The 18,212-nt window shown below is 38.4% G+C and overlaps 2 protein-coding genes across 3 annotated transcripts in view; one reads left to right on the forward strand and one right to left on the reverse strand.

The window, feature by feature from the left end:
• The first annotated feature begins 589 nt into the window (after window positions 1-589).
• On the forward strand, window positions 590-10,391 carry Lysmd3 (LysM domain containing 3). The gene is made up of 3 exons (XM_010637182.3): window positions 590-855; window positions 3,089-3,354; window positions 7,745-10,391. Exons 2-3 carry the CDS (start codon window positions 3,097-3,099, stop codon window positions 8,408-8,410), a joined length of 924 nt encoding a protein of 307 aa, XP_010635484.1. The 5' UTR covers window positions 590-855; window positions 3,089-3,096; the 3' UTR covers window positions 8,411-10,391.
• Window positions 10,392-12,030: 1,639 nt separating this feature from the next.
• Polr3g (RNA polymerase III subunit G) overlaps window positions 12,031-18,212 on the reverse strand; it is a 36,560-nt gene continuing 30,378 nt past the window's right edge. The window contains exon 8 of one of the 2 annotated variants that reach the window (XM_010637181.3): window positions 12,031-14,674. In XM_010637181.3, coding sequence (XP_010635483.1) covers window positions 14,588-14,674 — 87 coding nt within the window. In that variant the 3' untranslated portion in view covers window positions 12,031-14,587. The remainder of the gene's footprint in view (window positions 14,675-18,212) is intronic. The other variant, XM_010637180.3, reaches the window with a different exon arrangement.

Consider the following 18,212-nt stretch of genomic DNA (forward strand, 5'->3'; position numbering starts at 1 on the left):
AGCTTCGGGTTCCGCGCGCGGTGAGGCCGGGTGGCGGCGGGGCGCGGGCCGGTTCCTTGGGGAACGGCAGGACCTTCATTGACGGCCCGAGGTGCTTGTCACACCGGCTGGGGGGGAAACAGGCTCAAAGGAGCGACTCCCACTTACCCGTGGGAGTCCCCAGGACACCGCGTTTCCGCCCCAACTTTGAGTTGCAGTGGATTCTCGCGACCTGCGTCTGGTGCACGTCGTCCAAGTGTGTTGCTGGGGTAGAAAAATCAGAGATGTAATCCTTGCTGGAGCTCGCAGAGAAAGAAAGAAGAAAGAACTAGGCGAGAGAAATGGAGAGAGAGGGATGCTTTTTAAAAATAAAATTGGACCTGGCGGATACTTGGTTCTGTCCCAGTGCCGAACCCGCTGGGCTCTGTGTTCTTTCCTTCCTCATCCCCTGAGCGGGGAAGAGCAAAGGCAGACGGATGACCAGCAGCAGCCACCGCACCGTCCTAAGATGTCTGGAAAACCACTGTCAGGTCCACACCCAGCCGATGAGCGCTGTACCACAGTAGCCGTCGATGATGATTTTTTCTGGCTGCTTGTAATCTGTTTAGGAAGCCGACTTCCTCCAGTTGTGGGAGGAGACTTTCGTCTCTTTTTCCAGTCCTTAGAATCAGAGAGGTGAAGTGGACTGAGCCAGATGGCTTGAGTACTACTTTGTACTTTATAATCCCAAAGTAGTTTGCTCAGGTAATTGCCTGCCTGGGCCAAAGTCTAGCTGTTCATTTTGATTATAGACAACCACTTGATTATTCATATAGGAATAGCCAGTTTGTGATGTTCTGCTACCCGCATTTCATTGTGAAGGAGAGTGTGAAACAGGTGAGGTTTTAAATATTAGCAACATATCATGGAGAGAAACATTAAAATAAATGTCTGAACACCTGTAGGGTATTATTGCTCAGTGAATTTCAGCTAACCGGGTCAATATAGCCATTTATGAATTTCTGTGTAATGAATCTAAATTTTTTTTTAGTATGAATGCCTTTTGATAATATGAAACATATTCTCCCTAGAAAATATACATATGTATAAAATTTGCCTGTCATCCACAGATACTCCCTAGATCAGTGATGGAGAATCTTCTACAGCTTTCAGGGATACAGACAGCCCACTGCAGCACTCATGCCATAGGTTAGCTGCCACTGGCCTAGATTAAAGCCATTCATAGGCTAAAAATGACTTGGTCACATAAGTGGAAATAAAACTTATCGTGGAAGTAATATCTGTAATCATGACTTCAGAACCACTTTTGAGATGTGACATACCTAGATTAAAGCCATTCATAGGCTAAAAATGACTTGGTCACATAAGTGGAAATAAAACTTATCCTGGAAGTAATATCTGTAATCATGACTTCAGAACCACTTTTGAGATGTGACATAGGGATAGCTTTCTTTATCAGTGACTGTCAAGTATAGTAACTGTACTTCTTAGTAAAAAATAATGTAGAACCTCTGGGAACAGTGGCTATAATCTAATATATAGCTATTAGTTGCTATATTAATAGAATCCCTTAAATTTTTAAAGCATTACAGTGCAGCCATACAGCAGTGTTAGAAAGTAGCTTTTAAGGCATTGGATTTAATTATATGAACTAGGTTGAAAACTTGTGTGTGCCTACATAGAGAACATAATCTGTTTTTGTCAGTTTTACAAATTCAGGCTTTGTGTTTTTTTTTATTTTTTTTTTTCTTTCCTTTTTCACATGGGACTCATCTGTAGCATTCAAGACAGAACTGAGTCCTCCTTTGGGACATCATTTTGCTTCCTTGGCTTCCGTAACACTTGTATGGTTCTCCCTCTGCTGAACACACTTTCCATCCTTGTAGGAGGGTTTTAGTATCTTCACCAAGTTACTAAGTTTTGAAATTCTTTAAGTCTCGACCTTGGACCCTTTGTTCTTACTTCCTACTGATTTAGTGAGAGGTGTCTACCTAGTGACTGCATAATCTCATTTGTGCTCGTAGCCAGTTTCACCTTTGTGGAGGCTGTAGTTTCAACCCAGACCCTTCCCCTGGATGTCACTGTCTAGCCCCGTCTAATGGACAGTGCTTTCTGCCAGCTTAGGGGGATTCATTATAATTGCCATACTTTCCTCCCAGCTTGTGTCTTGGAGAATAGCACCACCTTTTACTCAGTTACACAAATCGGAATTCTTGCCACGATCATTAGCTTCTCTTTTCATATCTGAGCTACATTCAAGTTCCAGTTATCACCAAAATGACACTAACAGTTTTTTTACAACAGTAACCGAAAGCTTGCTGTCATCTTTACTTGAATGTAGAGTTAGGTTTTTAGATTCTTGCATTTGTTTTTAAAGAGAATAGATCAACTTGATGAAGGTGTTGAGGGTGAATATGCAAGTAAAAAAGTATTCACTGATACTTTTTAAAAAGTGGGCCAGTTCTCACTGGTCTTGCAGTGTTTTTACTAAAGTAGTAATGAACAGTCACCAAAAATCTGTTTACAATCTTTATGGACCATAAATTGAATCTGATGAGGAGCCTTAATTTGGATGAAAAGCTTCCAGGGATAAAAAATTCTTGACCAGGAGCAAACTCGTGACCTATATAGAAGTCACATACTACACTAAATAGAAATTGTGACCAAGAGGTGACAGTGCAGTGATGTTTCAGTCTCACTTGAGCTTACAACGCAGAACAAGCAGGGAAGTTTCATGAAAATGCTGTGCGTGTGTATAAAACATACTCTGAATCTCTCAGAACTACAAGGCGTAAATACAAGCACATGATTTTAAGACATCCAGAACACGATTTCCCCACTTTTCTTCACATTCTCAGAGTAAGAGGAACTTTTTACCTAATACATAGCAGTGTGCCTGCTAAAGATGTGATTACCCCACACGTGTCGTGAACTTGTGTGTCACCTTCCTCCTGTGCCATGGTCTCCCCTGCTATATGTTTGTTGCACTTCAGCGTTTTGAAACCTAAGTTTTTAAATAACTTAAACCATTATTTAAAGAATGTATGATGCATGTAAATCAGTCAAGTGAGTCAGCTACATGCCAAAGTGTTTTTTTCTTCCCCTTTAGATTTTAACATGATGGCAGGGAGGCATCAGAATTGCAGCTTTCCTCTCCCTGGAGCGCAGTCTAGTGGTCAAGTACATGCTTTTGGAAACTGCACAGACAATGACATTTTGGAGGAGGATGCTGAAGTGTATGAGCTTCGATCCAGAGGAAAAGAGAGAGTCCGAAGAAGTACATCAAGAGATAGACTTGATGACATTATTTTATTAACAAAAGACATACAGGAGGGAGACACTTTAAATGCAATAGCCCTTCAGTACTGTTGCACGGTAAGTTTTAATTTAGTTTTACATAATGTGGTCCAGAATATATCATTTGTTGCCCAACCCAAATTGAAATAAATTCCATGTGTATCTTGTTTGTTCCTTTTTTCTTTTTCACTCTACATAGAAATCCATATGATGTCAGTGGATATTAATTTTTGAAATTTTAAATAGTTGAATTTATCTCTAAATCCATTATCTGCAGTAGTGAAAAATACCCAAATATGATATTTTATTCACAGTAAGGAAATGTAAAAATATATAAGGAAAAGTGTTTCTTTGCCCTGGTTCCTTAGATAACCAGTGCTATTACTTTGGTTCATTTTATACTTATTTGGGGTGTGGTTATTTTTGTTTTTAAAACATACATAGTATGTGTATTATTCTGCAACATGCACTTTTCATTTCTTAGTATATCATGGACAGTTCTCATAATCCCTCAAAACCGTATAGGTTCTTACTTTTTAAAATAGCTAAATAATCATATATGGACATACCAAATTTATTAAGCTATTCCTCTATTCGTGACTAGTCCGGATTTTCGCAGTGTAACACACTGTGCAATGACTACCATTACAACTATAGTTTAAGTGGTGGTACCTAATTTCTTTAGGATAGAGTACCAAGAGAGGAATTACTAAATAAAAAGAAAAGGTATTTGTTAAAAAAAATTGGCTAAACTGTGTTTAAATTCATTTCACTTGTATCATGTCCATCTTAGGTCCTTAGCATGATATGTTGTAATATAAATACACTGACATTTAGGCTGATTTAAAATATTGGTTTTCGAACTTACTGTTCTTACACTCTCAAATTAGTAGAATTTAAAATTATCTATTAACCTCGTTGTATATTTTTAGGTGAACTTTTAAAATTCTACCTAATCATGCAAAGTATTTACAAAGGATATAATTTCCAGAATGTTGTCAGTATTGACGTTGAAAAGTAAGACTATTAGAGTACTCCTTTAATGTGTCCATGGAATTCTAAATACGGCCAGAATTATTGCCTGAAATCTTCATTTAAAAATATGTGCACGCACAAATGTGTACAAGTATATGTGTGTGTGTATAAGAATTTTGCTTTTAACATGAAATTTTATATTATTCTTTTTCTTAATATTTTATTCTCCCACAGAATCTTTTATATTTTTGTACTTGAAAACCTTTTACTGATTACTTACCATACTATCATGCAATAGGAACACATAATGTTTCTAATTTCCTATTATGTGTATGTGTTTGTAGCCATTTAAATTGAATTTTTCAAAAAGTCTTTCTATGGCTATAAGAGTCTATGTATTTTTTTTCTGGATAATTATTGCAATTATTCACAATTTATCAAAACAAATACATTACAGATTTTGATTTTAAAATGTAATAAAATATTTTATTGAAATGCATTTAGTGTTGAGATAAGCTGGTTAATTGTTGTTCCTGAACATGCTTATGTATGGCGATACCATTCCTGTCATTACTAAATTACAAAATAGCTCATTTCAGTTTTTAGTGCAAACACACCTGTGAATACATATTTTTAAAAATATGAGATCACTAAGAAATAAATGGCTGAATGTGTCTTCGGTCAGAGAGGCAATGCCAATAACAAGGCAGACATCCCGGAGGGTGGTGCAGTCACTTTCTTACAGAATGACTTAGCTTCCCTTCAGTGCACCTGGGAACACTGTTAGGAGGGAAATTTGAAATCCTGTTTAGTGGTTAAAAATAAGTTGTAAGCCCAGTGAAGTAGAAAGTGTTTGAGGCATGTGACAGTTACGTAGAGATTTCAGGGGAAAAAAGGCAAACACCAGGAGTTTAACAGTGTTTCAGAAATGGGTGGCACAGAGTGAGATGAGGGACTTTGATGCAACCGAAGCAAAGTCTGTTCCGTGTAACAGGAGAAGAGATCCTCATCGTGAGGTTTAACCTGAGGGAAACAAAATCAGCCGGGACCTTGCTTGTCAGTTGGAGGGGATCCGAGAAAAAGACTGTTGGAATAATTCAAATGAAGATGACAAGGACTACACTAAAATATGTGACAGAGCAGAAGCCGATAGAAAATATATTTGGGGAACATCAGATATGTTAGCTGATTGATCATTTGAAAGGAAGAATGATGAAAACTGGTTAGCTTAGCAGAAGAGAATGGGATTGGGCTTAGTTGGTGGGAAAGTTGAGACAACAGTAGGAAGGGATGAAGATAAGCAGGCTCCCTTTTGATGGGAGCTCAGCTAGCAATGGATGATTAACCTTACAAAAGTCATCACTTTAAAAATACAGTAAGTAGTGCTGTACTCCAACTGTAGTCTTAAGAATTACTAAAAATATGCCTACTATAAAACAGTGGTGAAAGGAATAAAAATGCAGGGTTGGAAACCTAAATGTAACCAAGGAAGTTATCAAAACATTCAGAGAGATAACAGAGGTAGGGGATAAACCTTGGAAGCCCAGAGAGTTGAGTAGTTACTAGTAAGAAAATACGTACCAGCCAGGTGTAGTGGCACTCGGGAGGCTGAGGCAGGAGGATCGCTGTGAGTTTGAGATCAGCCTGGGCTACTTAGTGAGTTCCAGGTCAGTCTCAACTACATAGTGAGACTCTGTCTCAAAAAAACAAAAAAACCAAAACAAACAAAAAAGAAAATACGGTACCAAGCAAAAAAACATTAAAAGAATGAGTTTAAGATTTGGGGTTGGCCCATGAATCTTCATTTACTTTAAAGCAAAAAAGTTCCAAAGTAGTAAGATGTCTCATCTCCTAGATAATTCTCAGTCCTCTCCAACTACTCCACACGTGACACTGCAAGAGTTTTTCACTGTGACCTATTCTGGTCTTCACTGATCACTAGTCCATAGTTGATTTCACTTCCTCCTAAACTCTCCTTGATCTCCTGTGCTTTGCCCATTTCTGATTGTCCTGTTAAAATGCAGTAACAACTAATGTTTATATGGCATGCTGTCAGTCACTGTTCGAAAGTATTCTGCAAATTCTTTAATTCATTAATATGCACCCTGACTGGATAAGCTAGGTAATATTGTTACTGACATCTTGCAGGTGTGGAACCTGAATGGCCGAGAGGTTAAACAACTTGCCCTCAACCACACAGCTAGAAAGTCTGAGTCACACTTCAAACCTTGCCCTCCTGCTTTCAACCAGTGTGGTTTAAAACTGCCTTTCTGGCCTCTCTTTAAATCTCCTTTGTGGATTTTTCATACTCAGCATCTCTCAAGTGTTGCTATTCCTTGCAGATCTAGTCTGTTGCCTTCTGCCAGTTTTTCTAGTGACCCTGATTCTCAGGCCATTCTTGGTTCTGAAATGGGTGGCACAGACCGAGATGAAGCACTTTGAGACAACTGGAGGACAGTTGGACCATATCATAGGAGAACCTACCTTGTTGAAAGGTTTTCACATGAGTAAGCAAAGTGAGGGAGGACCTCGCTTATGAACTGGAAGATCTGACATCTTCTGCTTACGTATCAAGCGCCTCAGAGGCAGTATGGCTAAAATCTTTGTTCATCCTGCCCTCACCCAACAGTGCTCCTTCTCTTGGTGTGTAGCAGCAGCACCAAGGAGCTGACCAAACTACCAGAGATTGAAGTTTCATCCTAGACTCGCTCACTTTCCTTCTCTCAAAATTAGACTGAACTGATTAAACCCGTAGTGGAAAAGTTGAATGACTTACGGGTGGTGAGAGAACCTGGCTGGTACTTGCTACTTGAGACAGAGCACAGACAGGCAGAGATGCTCATGTACATGGGAAGTGTACCTGTGGCTGATCTCAGAGGTGGCTGAATACTCTATTTACACTGAGGGGTTCAGGGGAAAAAACTGGCTTCCGAGGACAAAATAATAAAAGGGAGTACATCACTATATTCTATTAATTCTAAGGTGCATTTTTTCACACATTTTAACATCTTCGAAGTTAGAACGTTGACATCTTCATTATATTTGGTGGGGTTTCCCCCTTCGATAAAGTAATAATACATCTTAGAGTCGATGGCATCTTAGCTGGACAAAATACGGGCATTTAATGGTTAGTATTTGCCTGTAGGCCAGCCGGAATAAAGACCACGAGCAGAGTGACTGTAAGCCTCCCTTCACACATTGCTCCCAAGCGCAGCTGAACAGTGGTGTTTTTGCGTGAAGTACAAAGGGACTCAGCACAGGATCCTAAAATCTACTTAATAGCGAGCATTAGTGATGTTACTATACTTGTAGTATAAGAGGTGACTGTAAAAAGGGGTTGGTCATTTCCTCAGACTTAAAATCAAAATTCAAATCTTTTATGGTAACAATACTAATAACGAAGATCAATTTTTCTCCCCAAAGTAAGTGGGATGAATGTTACCTCTAGTTTGATTTAGAATACAGTTGAATATTGTGTTTTTCTTCCTTATAGGTAGCAGATATCAAGAGAGTTAACAATCTCATCAGCGATCAAGACTTTTTTGCTCTTAGAGCTATCAAAATTCCAGTTAAAAAGTTTAGTTCATTGACTGAATCACTTCATCCTCCAAAAGGAAGACAGGCTTCACGTCCTTCACCTGTTCAGTGTGCTCCAGAACAACAGGAAATTCTGCCAGCAAATGAATCTCTTTCTTCCAGTGAGTCAGCTGGTAGCTTTTTAAAAGAAGTTGATCGAGACATTGAACAAATTGTGAAGTGTACAGACACCAAGAAGGAGAACCTTAATGAGGTAGTGTCAGCCTTAACTGCGCAACAGATCTGTTTTGAGCCCGATAACAAAAACACAAAACGCAAGGATCCCTATTATGGAGCAGATTGGGGAATAGGGTGGTGGACAGCTGTGGTGATAATGTTGATAGTAGGTATAATAACACCAGTATTTTATTTGCTGTACTATGAGATTTTAGCTAAAGTGGATGTTAGTCACCATTCAACAGTGGACTCTTCGCATTTGCATTCAGGAATCACACCCTCATCCCAGCACAGAGAAATGGAAAATGGCATTGTGCCCACCAGAGGAATCCATGTTGGCCAACAAGATGGCCACAGACTGTATGGGGAAGATCCTCAGTCAGCCGCTGCTCAACATGAAACATAGCAGTCAGCTCCTCAGCACGGTGCCTTTGCAGTGTGGTGAATCGCTCAGTAACCGCTGCAAAGACAATGTAGGGTGATTGAAGATGCTTTTTGTTTTTATCTTTCGGAGACTCACTGAGCATTTACAAGTGGATTATATAGAGAATCCCTACAGTTGATGGTGGTTCAGGTTAAGAGCGCTCAATCCATAAGGCTGTTGTATTAGTGCTGAAAGGAAAAACTGAATTCAAATGTTTAGGAAGTTTTTGGAAGATGTGTTATTTTTCTTACTCAAAACTATGTTTAAACTTGATCTTGTAATTTTTTTATTTAAGGTTATATTTCAGAAGCAGAATGATAGTATCAGATGTCTAGAACTGAAGAAAATGTATTACTGTGAACCACCAAATTACTTAGTTGCAAAAAAAGTTTGCTTCTAAAATTGATAGCAAGTACCTAACATCCTTTTTTGAAACTTATATTAAAAAACATTCAGCCCCTATGCTAGGAAACAGACATGTTTAATTCTGAAGGTAGCTAAGAAATGATTAAAATATTTTTAAAACCACAAAGAATGTGGTACAGTTGAAAATTTGGTGCTTGATCACTAGAACACTGGAATAGGTTAAAGCTAAAAACAATTTTTCTTTCTCTTAATGCTTTTTGATCCTTTAACTTCACTTCTGCCTGTTTTTGATATTTGAAAGCACTTTGTAGTTCATCATTGAAGTGTTATAGTACACATTAGCATTATTTAGAAATATAACTCCACATACTGTGACATCATTGCTGTTACATATAGTAACAAGCCTTAATTACATTTAATGCCTTATAATACGCTTTTATGTACGTTACTGTAAATTCTAGAATCGAAGTAGAATTTCACATGGTCTAACTGGATTCATTACATAGGCTGTGTAAATTCCACCCTACCTTCACATTCAAGCACAAGTTAAAGGGTCCAGTGCAAGTCTTTGTTGTTTGCCTGTGAGGTGTGCTGCAGAAAATGGTTAAGCAAAAAACAAAGCATTAGGAGGCATTTTCTGTTTATAACAGAGAAAAATGGCTTCACTTGTGGATTCCTTAACCACGTTTTTCAGAGAGAAAATGTCCCGCTAAGACAGCTAGTGTCCAGCTGATGGCACACAGCCGATGGGGACACAGGCCAGAGGTGGATGGGTTGGGTGAGGGCTTGAAGGTGCCACCCTACAAGCTCTGCCCCGCAACAGCCCCAGTCTGGCTAATAAGCATTTGCATATTGATTTCCATCCTTCACTTTTTAAAAAGATACTTGTTTATAAAATGTAAAATGATTCAATAGAAGCAAGATTTGGTGGAGTCCACATTGGCTGTTTTGTATAAAATTGTCACCTTCAGATACATGCCCCCGAATTTTCTGGGTATTGCTTCCCAGTCTTCATAATGTTTCAGCTTTTGAATGAATCATTTTAGATGCAAGCTCCAATCTTGATACAAAATAGTGTGAATAAATATTAAAGTTAAAAATGATACGGGTTTTTAGGAAAAAAAGCATCAGATGGAGAAGTCAAACATTTCTAAAGCCTTGCATATATCAGAAGACTTCTTCTGAAAAGTGTTTAATAGGGAAGTTGCAGTGAACTGATTAAGGAGTCAGGAGGTCTTTTAGCTAAATAATTTTTAATTATTTTAGTGTGCCTTGGCATCTTGGAAAGAGGAGTGATCTTTTAATTTATGCTTAGTGTTAACTTGACCAGTTTACATTGTTTATTAAGCCTGCTGCAAAACCCAGCTTTAGAGTAGAAAGTGCAGACTGTTTCAGGACAGAACAGGTTGGATGTCGTTTGTATACTCCATAAACATTTAACTGGTGAAATTAGAGCCACTGATTCCTTTGTTCATTTTACACTGAAATTGTGACGGAGGAGTCCAATGTGTAGTTATTAAAACTTTTGTCTTGCAGAGTATTCTTTTTGAATGAAATACATATATTCTGATGAAACACAATGAGGCAATTTATTTTTTCTGTATATCTCAATTACATACATTTAAAGAATTAGAATTATATATAATTCTATATACAGGTTATATAGAATTAGTATACGCTGTTTTAAAAATAAATTATTTAATAGAATTTAGAATTTAAGCTTTTTAAAAATACTTATACATTAAATTTATAGCAAATACAAATTGTATAACTAGGTAATAACAAGCACCAGTACTGTTTAATAATTGTGAACTTTATGTTAAAACGCTTATTTGAATTCATTTTGAGGCTTTACCTTTGTGTTTGTGAATTTAAAGTAATGGAGCTGTGAGTCATAGCACTGTGGTTCCCTTAGAATTTTGGAGTAGCAAGTGAAAAATCTGATGGTTTTAGGACACTTTTTAAAATGTCAGGTGACAGTTAAGTGTTGAACGGAAGGCTGGCCATTTAAATGCAATATTTTGGCTGTCCATTTCTAACGTCTGCTGGCCGCATTGAGGAGGAGAACGAAGTGTAACGTCATGTCTACCTGTCCTCTCCAGAGCACTTCGTGACGCTTACAGCTTTCTGCCTGTACTCTACCTATTCAGTGGCCTTAAAAGTCCTTTTCAGTGAACTGCTACTTATTCCATTCTTTCTTAGAGGTTTACTTCTAGTTGGAAATATGAAGGATATAGTTAGAAATATGAAGCAAAGTGTTAAGGGTTAAGTTGGAGGTATTTTTAAATTTTTGTTCTGTGGTGCTGAGAACTGAGCTCAGGGCCTCCTGTATGATAGGCAAGTGCTGTGCCCTGGCTGGATCTGTGTCCTCAGCCCAAGGTGGAATTCTTAAGTCTATACTTAAATATGGTGCATTATGACAGAAGTCATTCTTATTTTGAATCACAACATTTGCTCAGGAAATCAGTATTTTTCTTGTAAGTATGTGCATATTGCACTGTTATAGAAATATCTGAATGCTTTATTTCATTTTATGTATACAAACTCTGTAAATCTTGTATAATGTATTTTGTACAATTGGAAAATGTAAGACTATTATGTTAGCATGTATAACTAAAACTTTTGAACACTTTTTGCCCTTTATTTGTATTTTAAAAGATTTGAAAATGTAATAAAGTTTTTATTTTATTATTCAATCTAAAGTGAAAAACTGGTGAACTTAATTGAATAAAGCAAACTTTTCCCCCCTGTACGCACTGTTTGATACAGAGATAGAAGGTAGAGCTAGTTGCCAGGGGTCTACAAATTCAGATTTCAGGGACTGGGGATTTAGTTAGCTCAGTGGTTCGGTGGCCTGCCTTGCAAGCAGAAGGACCGGAGTTCAATCCCCGGTACCAAAAAAAAAAAAAAAAAAAAATTCAGATTTCAGTTTGTTCCACTGGATTACTGGCAGGACATAAGTGAAACAAAATAAAATGAAGTTTAGAGGTCTGGGAATTTTTCCTTAGAAGAAAGATATGGTAAGGCATTGTCAACAGTTTGTTTATGAAATCCTGAATCAGTCATATGAAATGATTTATATATAAATTTTAATTTAAAAATCTTTCCAGGGCTGGGGATTTAGTTCAGTGCTTCCGCCACCTGCCTCACAAGTGCAGGGACCTGAGTTGGATCCCTGGTACCAAAAAAAAAAAAAAAAATCTTTCCCCTTCAAGAATATTAATTCTTTAAAATTAGGAGTAGCAGAAAGAAAGCTCTTGGGTTTTGAGGGAGTAAATTCTTTCCATGTGTTTTTCCATTTTCAAAAGCATCTTGAAGTAGTATTTAGTTTTTTTTTAAACTAAGACGTTTTTGAAAGCTCCAGAGACTTCAGCCATCTTAAAGCCACCAACACTGTACATAGGAGTGCACACCTGGGAGGAAAGGAATGTAACAGGGATCTGAACAGCTTCCCATTCTGTGGTGGTCCAGAAAATGGATTATGCTAAGATTAGACTGCCTGCAAATCACTTTGTCCTCACAGCTTTTTCCTAATCCCACCCTAGTTTTCTTGTGCTGTTTATGGTGGTGGTTTCTTGAACAATGCATGATGCAGGCATCTCTGCTCCATAAATATGTATTTCACTAAGTAAAATTATTATCAAACTCACTTTCTATATCCAATTAAAAGTAAAACAATAAAATAACGCAATTTTACTTTGAAAGAATTTAATGTGTAAACATATAACAGAAGAAAAAGCATTATAACAACCAGTTTTGTTATATCACCAATAAGTTCTTTTCTATATATAAAGAAGCTGTCTCTGCAAAATACTGTTTACCTTCCGATGAAGTAACTTCATAGTCTCAGATCTTCAGCCAGAAAAATAAGGCTTATGCTGGTTAATAAAACAACTTGCAGATCCTATCCTCATAATACCATTTAAAATTATAAAAAGCTCTTCCAGAAGGGGAAAGAATATACCTAGCAGGACCCCCCTAGGGCAAAGCCTCGCCCAGCAGGAATGCCCTACCCACTGCAGGACTAGCCCAGTGACAGCGAACTGAAATTCAGGAAAAGTGACGTACTTCAGTGCATCTGCCCGAATCAAGGAGTTAGCGGCAGACTTGTAAGAAAGCAAGAAAACAGTGCAGAGATACGATTCCTACGGACTAAACAGTAGTATTTGGCTGTGATACCAAAGGAGCCAAAGAATTAAACAACTATGTTAATTATCATTCCCAAATGACAGCTCTGCCATTATTACTGAAAACTTTCTATTCTTGGTAGACGTTTGATAAGCTCCTTTAAACAGTAAGTCACATATAAGAATATAGCGCTAAACTAGAGATGGGCTTCTAACCCATCTTGAATTATTTGTGGAAGTATTGCCATTGAAAGAGATCTTTTTCCTGAGACAGTCATGTTGAGAAGTCACACAAGACAACATAAATGTTCTCCAGTTTTCCCCTACAAATAACAAAATGGGAAAATCTGACCGCAATAATATATTTTACAAGGAAAAGTGTGTTTTCAGTTATAGCTATGACTGATTAGAAGGTAAGAATCAAATTTAAGACCTAATCATTTTTAAAAGCCAAAGAGTATGTATATATAAGGTAAAATTCTGGTTAGTGTTTAAAAAATTTTTATAGGAAACTTTTTACAGGTGGAGAAACAAAGGCACGGAAACTTGACCCTTTCAGGTTCAAGGATGAAATTAATATTCTAGGAAGAAATAGAATTTAGGGCTCTGGTGCTCAGGCAAATGTGTGATATCTTCCCAAAGAGAAAAATATATTTATTTTGGTATGTGATATTAATAAGTTGTTTTTGAAATATACAATATGAATTTTTTGAAAATCTTTGGCATTTTTAGTTCTATGGAGGCTGAGGTTTGTAGGTATTTTCTCCCCAAAATATAAAATGGGAAGGGGAGCTAGCTTTTAAATTAAACTAGGATTAATCCAAAATGACCTGGGTTTATTCTGCACTATTACGTAGCCAGCCGTGAGGAAGCCTGAGGCACAGTGGAGGCCGCTGCCCTCCCTGCAGCTCACACGTAGCTGCTGCTGTGAAGCGAATAGAAGTGGAACCTACTCCACACGCAGAGAAAGTGCAAGATTCAGCAGGATGCCTTGGTCTAACTTCATAAACCCAGCTATCTTATGACAGTGAGATCACGTACGGATACCGTCTGAAGTGGCCCAAATCCAAGAATTCTACCCATCCAATATGCAGACCTCCCCACACTGAGGAGTGAACTGCGACATCAGAGCTCACAGGGATGTCTTTCCCCAGGTGTATGTGTTTAATCACAAAACTTTCACTCTCTTAAGTTTGCATTTGTGAGAGCTCAGGTGAGTTTCTGTAGTCACAATGTAGTAATACATTCCACGTAGAAGTAAAAAATAATTTTCAAGTTTGTTTTTAAAGTGCTCCATGTGCTGTATTGTCAGCCTTTACATTATAGGAAACCGTTAAAGAAAACAGTTTGTTCAAGTATGGAGATATAAATTAAGAGATGCAAAAGCTCTTTAGGCACATTCAAATCCAACCTTTTCCAAAATCCACCGGCAGACCTGAGATGGCAAAGGTGTTTAAGAGAAGGGTCAGAGTTTCACAGACCCGTTTACAAGGTAACTAGTGTGTAAGCTCAAACCAGTTTTACATATTTTGGTAAAAAGTATTTGTTCAGCAAAACAGGGACAAAAATAAACTAGGTACTCACACCTTATGAGAAACAAACCAAATCCACTTTGTCCAAATGCTCAGAAGATGAATTATAAACATGTTTTAAAGAAGTTTCATGGTTAATAGGTTGCTTCATCCATGTTGTCATCACTGTCAACACCAAAATCATCCCCGTCTTCAAAGTATGAGTTAACGTAGTCATTTTCCTAAGAGAAATGGTATATTTCTTGGTAAAATTAAAACGAATTAGTAGCATTATTATTAAAAAATACATAAGCTATCCCTGTAAGTTTATAATACCTAACGTAAAGTATGAGTCTTCACCCGTGTCTACCCGTGCTGCTTTCTTCCAGATAGCACCTCCTACCATTCTAAGGTATCAGCCAGCTACAAGAACATGAAGGGCTGCATCTTCACCTCAGCAGGACCATGAACGACTGCAGCGCTCCTCAGTGGGGGATACGTGGGTTACTTAACTCAACCAAATGCACGGACACCCAAGAAACGAAGCCAGTCTACACTAATGTTCATTGCACTGCACCAGAACTGAGGCTCACGCTCACAATGTGTAACAGTAAGCACAGGAACATTTTCGTTCCATCAAAGAAAGACCTCTGACCAGAGCAAATGTAGAGGACACCATATTACATCTATCCAGAGCCTCTCTGCTTCTTTTAGGTAAGGTAAGCCTCTGGGAACATCCTAGTTCTCAGGACTGTCTTCCATGCAAATGACTCAGAAGATAGCTTCTGTTTTAAATAAAAAATTCGAAAATCCATCTTGGATCTAGATGAAGAGTTACAATCGGTGTCTGTGACTACAGTATGGACTGTATTTGGATTTTGATGCAAACAAGTTTTTCTGAAGGGATTAAGGAAATTTAACACTTGAGCGCTGATATTTACAGAGCAGAACAAAGAGAACTCAAGACACCACAAAAGGAGAAAACATACAATAAATACGAGAAAACACAAGAAACCGGAGAAAAACAAGGAGCATTGTATCACAAAAATAAAGGAAAACAACCATGCCTGTCTTTCTCCTGGAACCTAGCACAAAGCCTGGCACATAGAGTAGACGCATGTAATTGCCTTAAATTCATCTATTTAAATAAAGGAAATATACATATATATATATATTTTTGGTACTGGGGATCGAACTCGGCTGCTTGCTTCGCAGGGTATAAAGGAAATATACATATATATATATATTTTTGGTACTGGGGATCGAACTCGGGTCCTTGCTCTTGCAAGGCAGGCCACTGAACTGCTGAGCTAAATCCCCAGCCCTAAGGAAATATTTTAGTTAATAGAATAGTTGGAAAAATTTCAAAAGTGTAATTTAAAAATGCTGTAAAAGGCCAAGTGGAGTTAGGGCTAAAGTTCATCTATGGTGAACTTGATAGCATTGTTTTTTTTAAATTTTTTTATTGAGTTTATTGGTACATTTTAGGGATACAGTACAGTTACAGTCGTTGTTGGGATCTTGTACCTCTACATGACAGGTCTTGGTTCTCATTTTTTCCCTCGTCCCTGCCCTCCCTTCACCCCCTCCTCCCCTCCCCGTTTACCCTGACAGCATTAATTTGAATCCCATGAGGTGAAAATCAGAATGAAAAGAGCTAAATGGGGAGGGGTAACTACAAGACGACAGCTGAAGCGTCTTCCAACAGATACTGAGAGGGTTGGAGGGAGAATATGGGAACATGTTTTATAAAGGGGAATGAACATGTTCTAATTTATAAATACAAGGGCCTGGGATTTAGCTCAGTGGTGTCAACACCTGCCTTGCAAATGCAAGGACCCAAGTTTGATTCCTGGTACCAAAAACAAAACAAAACAAAAATTATAAATGGAAGAGACAAACAGAAAAAGATACTTAAAAATATAGAAAGGAAAATGACCTGAGGATTACAGTCCAAAAAAGAGCGGGATTATTATCTCCAAACAGCATGAAGGAGACTTCTTCCATTGATAAAAAAGAGGAAGAGAAGAAAAGGCACTGAGTTTGAAGACAGAGGCTATGAAACTCGGGGAGCTTGCTGTCAATAGCTTCATTTTCTGAATGAAGGTGTTTTCACCTGCTGCGAGTGAAAGGAAAAGTAATAAAAAGAGGGATTAAGGCTGTGACTGCCTCACAAGTGCAAGGTCCTGAATTTAATCCCTTGTACTGAAAAACCAAAAGAAAATTAGGAAGAAAAAGGTGCTCTGAAATAACTGATGAGATGATTTAGCAAGAGAAACAATAAATGTTAGCAAGCAAATGGGGCTGGCTTTGTTCTCATAGCATCAATATTTGTGGTGCTTCAGACATAGTACGGTGGACCCTCAAGTTACGACTGGCTTGACACACGAAAAACTTGGGTTAATTAGGTTCATGGAAGATTTATCTGCCTCTTATTATCTATAGCGTGTACCCAGGTAAACATCCAGATCTCAGCTGTACTGACTCACAACCAACCTGAGTTACAACCAGCCCTCAGGAACTGGTTGAGTTTCTAAGTCAAGGGTCCACTGTATTTCTGGAGCAATGTCCCAGACGTAGAGGACAAGAGTCACGACAGGAAAGAGGATGAAAGGTGAGTGAGGAGCTCAGCTCTGCAGAGAAGGAAACTGAGACGAGGAACCAACAAAGGGAACTAAGAACCAAAAGCCCTGACAGTCCCAGTCACGTCAGAGTGAAGTGGGAACGAAAGGGTGATGTGGAGAAAAGCTGGAGACACTAAATGTTACATGAAAGGTTTGTTAAATGTTTAGTCTTAAAATTCATGGAGAAGAAGAAACAGAATATTCAGGAAATTTTTGAAAACAGTAGCAGTAAGGCATACCTTAAAAACATTAAACAATCACAAGTTTCTACTAATAACTGGAACAGCTTAGTGTTGTTCCACAAACAGATTAATGGAAATAGAGCTGAAAAATACATCCAAGTAGATATGGGAATCGAATAGCTAACAAGAGCTCCAGTCAATGAGGAGAGCAGAGTATTTAACAAATGAGGTTAGAAACATAAATATACCCACACCTCTCCCTTTATAGCAATATAAATTTCCAAAGAATACAAAGTCCAATGCAAAACCATATTCATTGTATGGAGCAGTTTCAGATGAAGAAAAGATTCGGAGTGTGGTGTAAGAGGCTGAAATGAAGCAAAGACAAAGCTCACTGGGATGGAGGAGAAAGGCTCAGCCTAGGCTACTGGGTGAAGGGCTACAAAGTCCCCAAGAGGCTAGGACCAGCAAAGTTACCCCATCAAAATGTCTTGATCGATTCCAGCATTTTTTTTTTTGATACCGGGGATTGAACTCGGGTCCTTGTGCTTGCGAGGCAGGCGCTGGTACCGCTGAGTTAAATCCCTGGCCCTTAAAGCTTTTTTTTTGGTACCGGCATCAAACTCGGGTCCTGCACTTGCGAGGCAGGCGCTGGTACCTCTGAGCTAAATCCCCGGCCCTGATTCCAGCTTTTGAAATACACCATGTATTTGAAACTTGGAAATCTCAAGTCCAACACATGGAGTGCTAGCCAGGTCCAAGGCAGACTGTCCATACTCTCGACAGCTCCACACACACTACCGAATCTGAAACCACCGGCATCAGATTCCCTACTAGACTGACATGCTGAAGCCCTCCATCTCCTTAGCCCCAACTTAAAATTCTGTTAAATCTGCACTGCACTCATCTGATCAGTGTCCTTAGTTTGTGGACTTCCATTTACTGTCAAGTTACTGTTCTCCCATATATTGTTC

Source organism: Fukomys damarensis, unplaced genomic scaffold (genome assembly GCF_012274545.1).
Source record: "Fukomys damarensis isolate Sample0158 unplaced genomic scaffold, DMR_v1.0_HiC HiC_scaffold_3, whole genome shotgun sequence".
NCBI classification, from domain to species: Eukaryota; Metazoa; Chordata; class Mammalia; order Rodentia; family Bathyergidae; genus Fukomys; species Fukomys damarensis.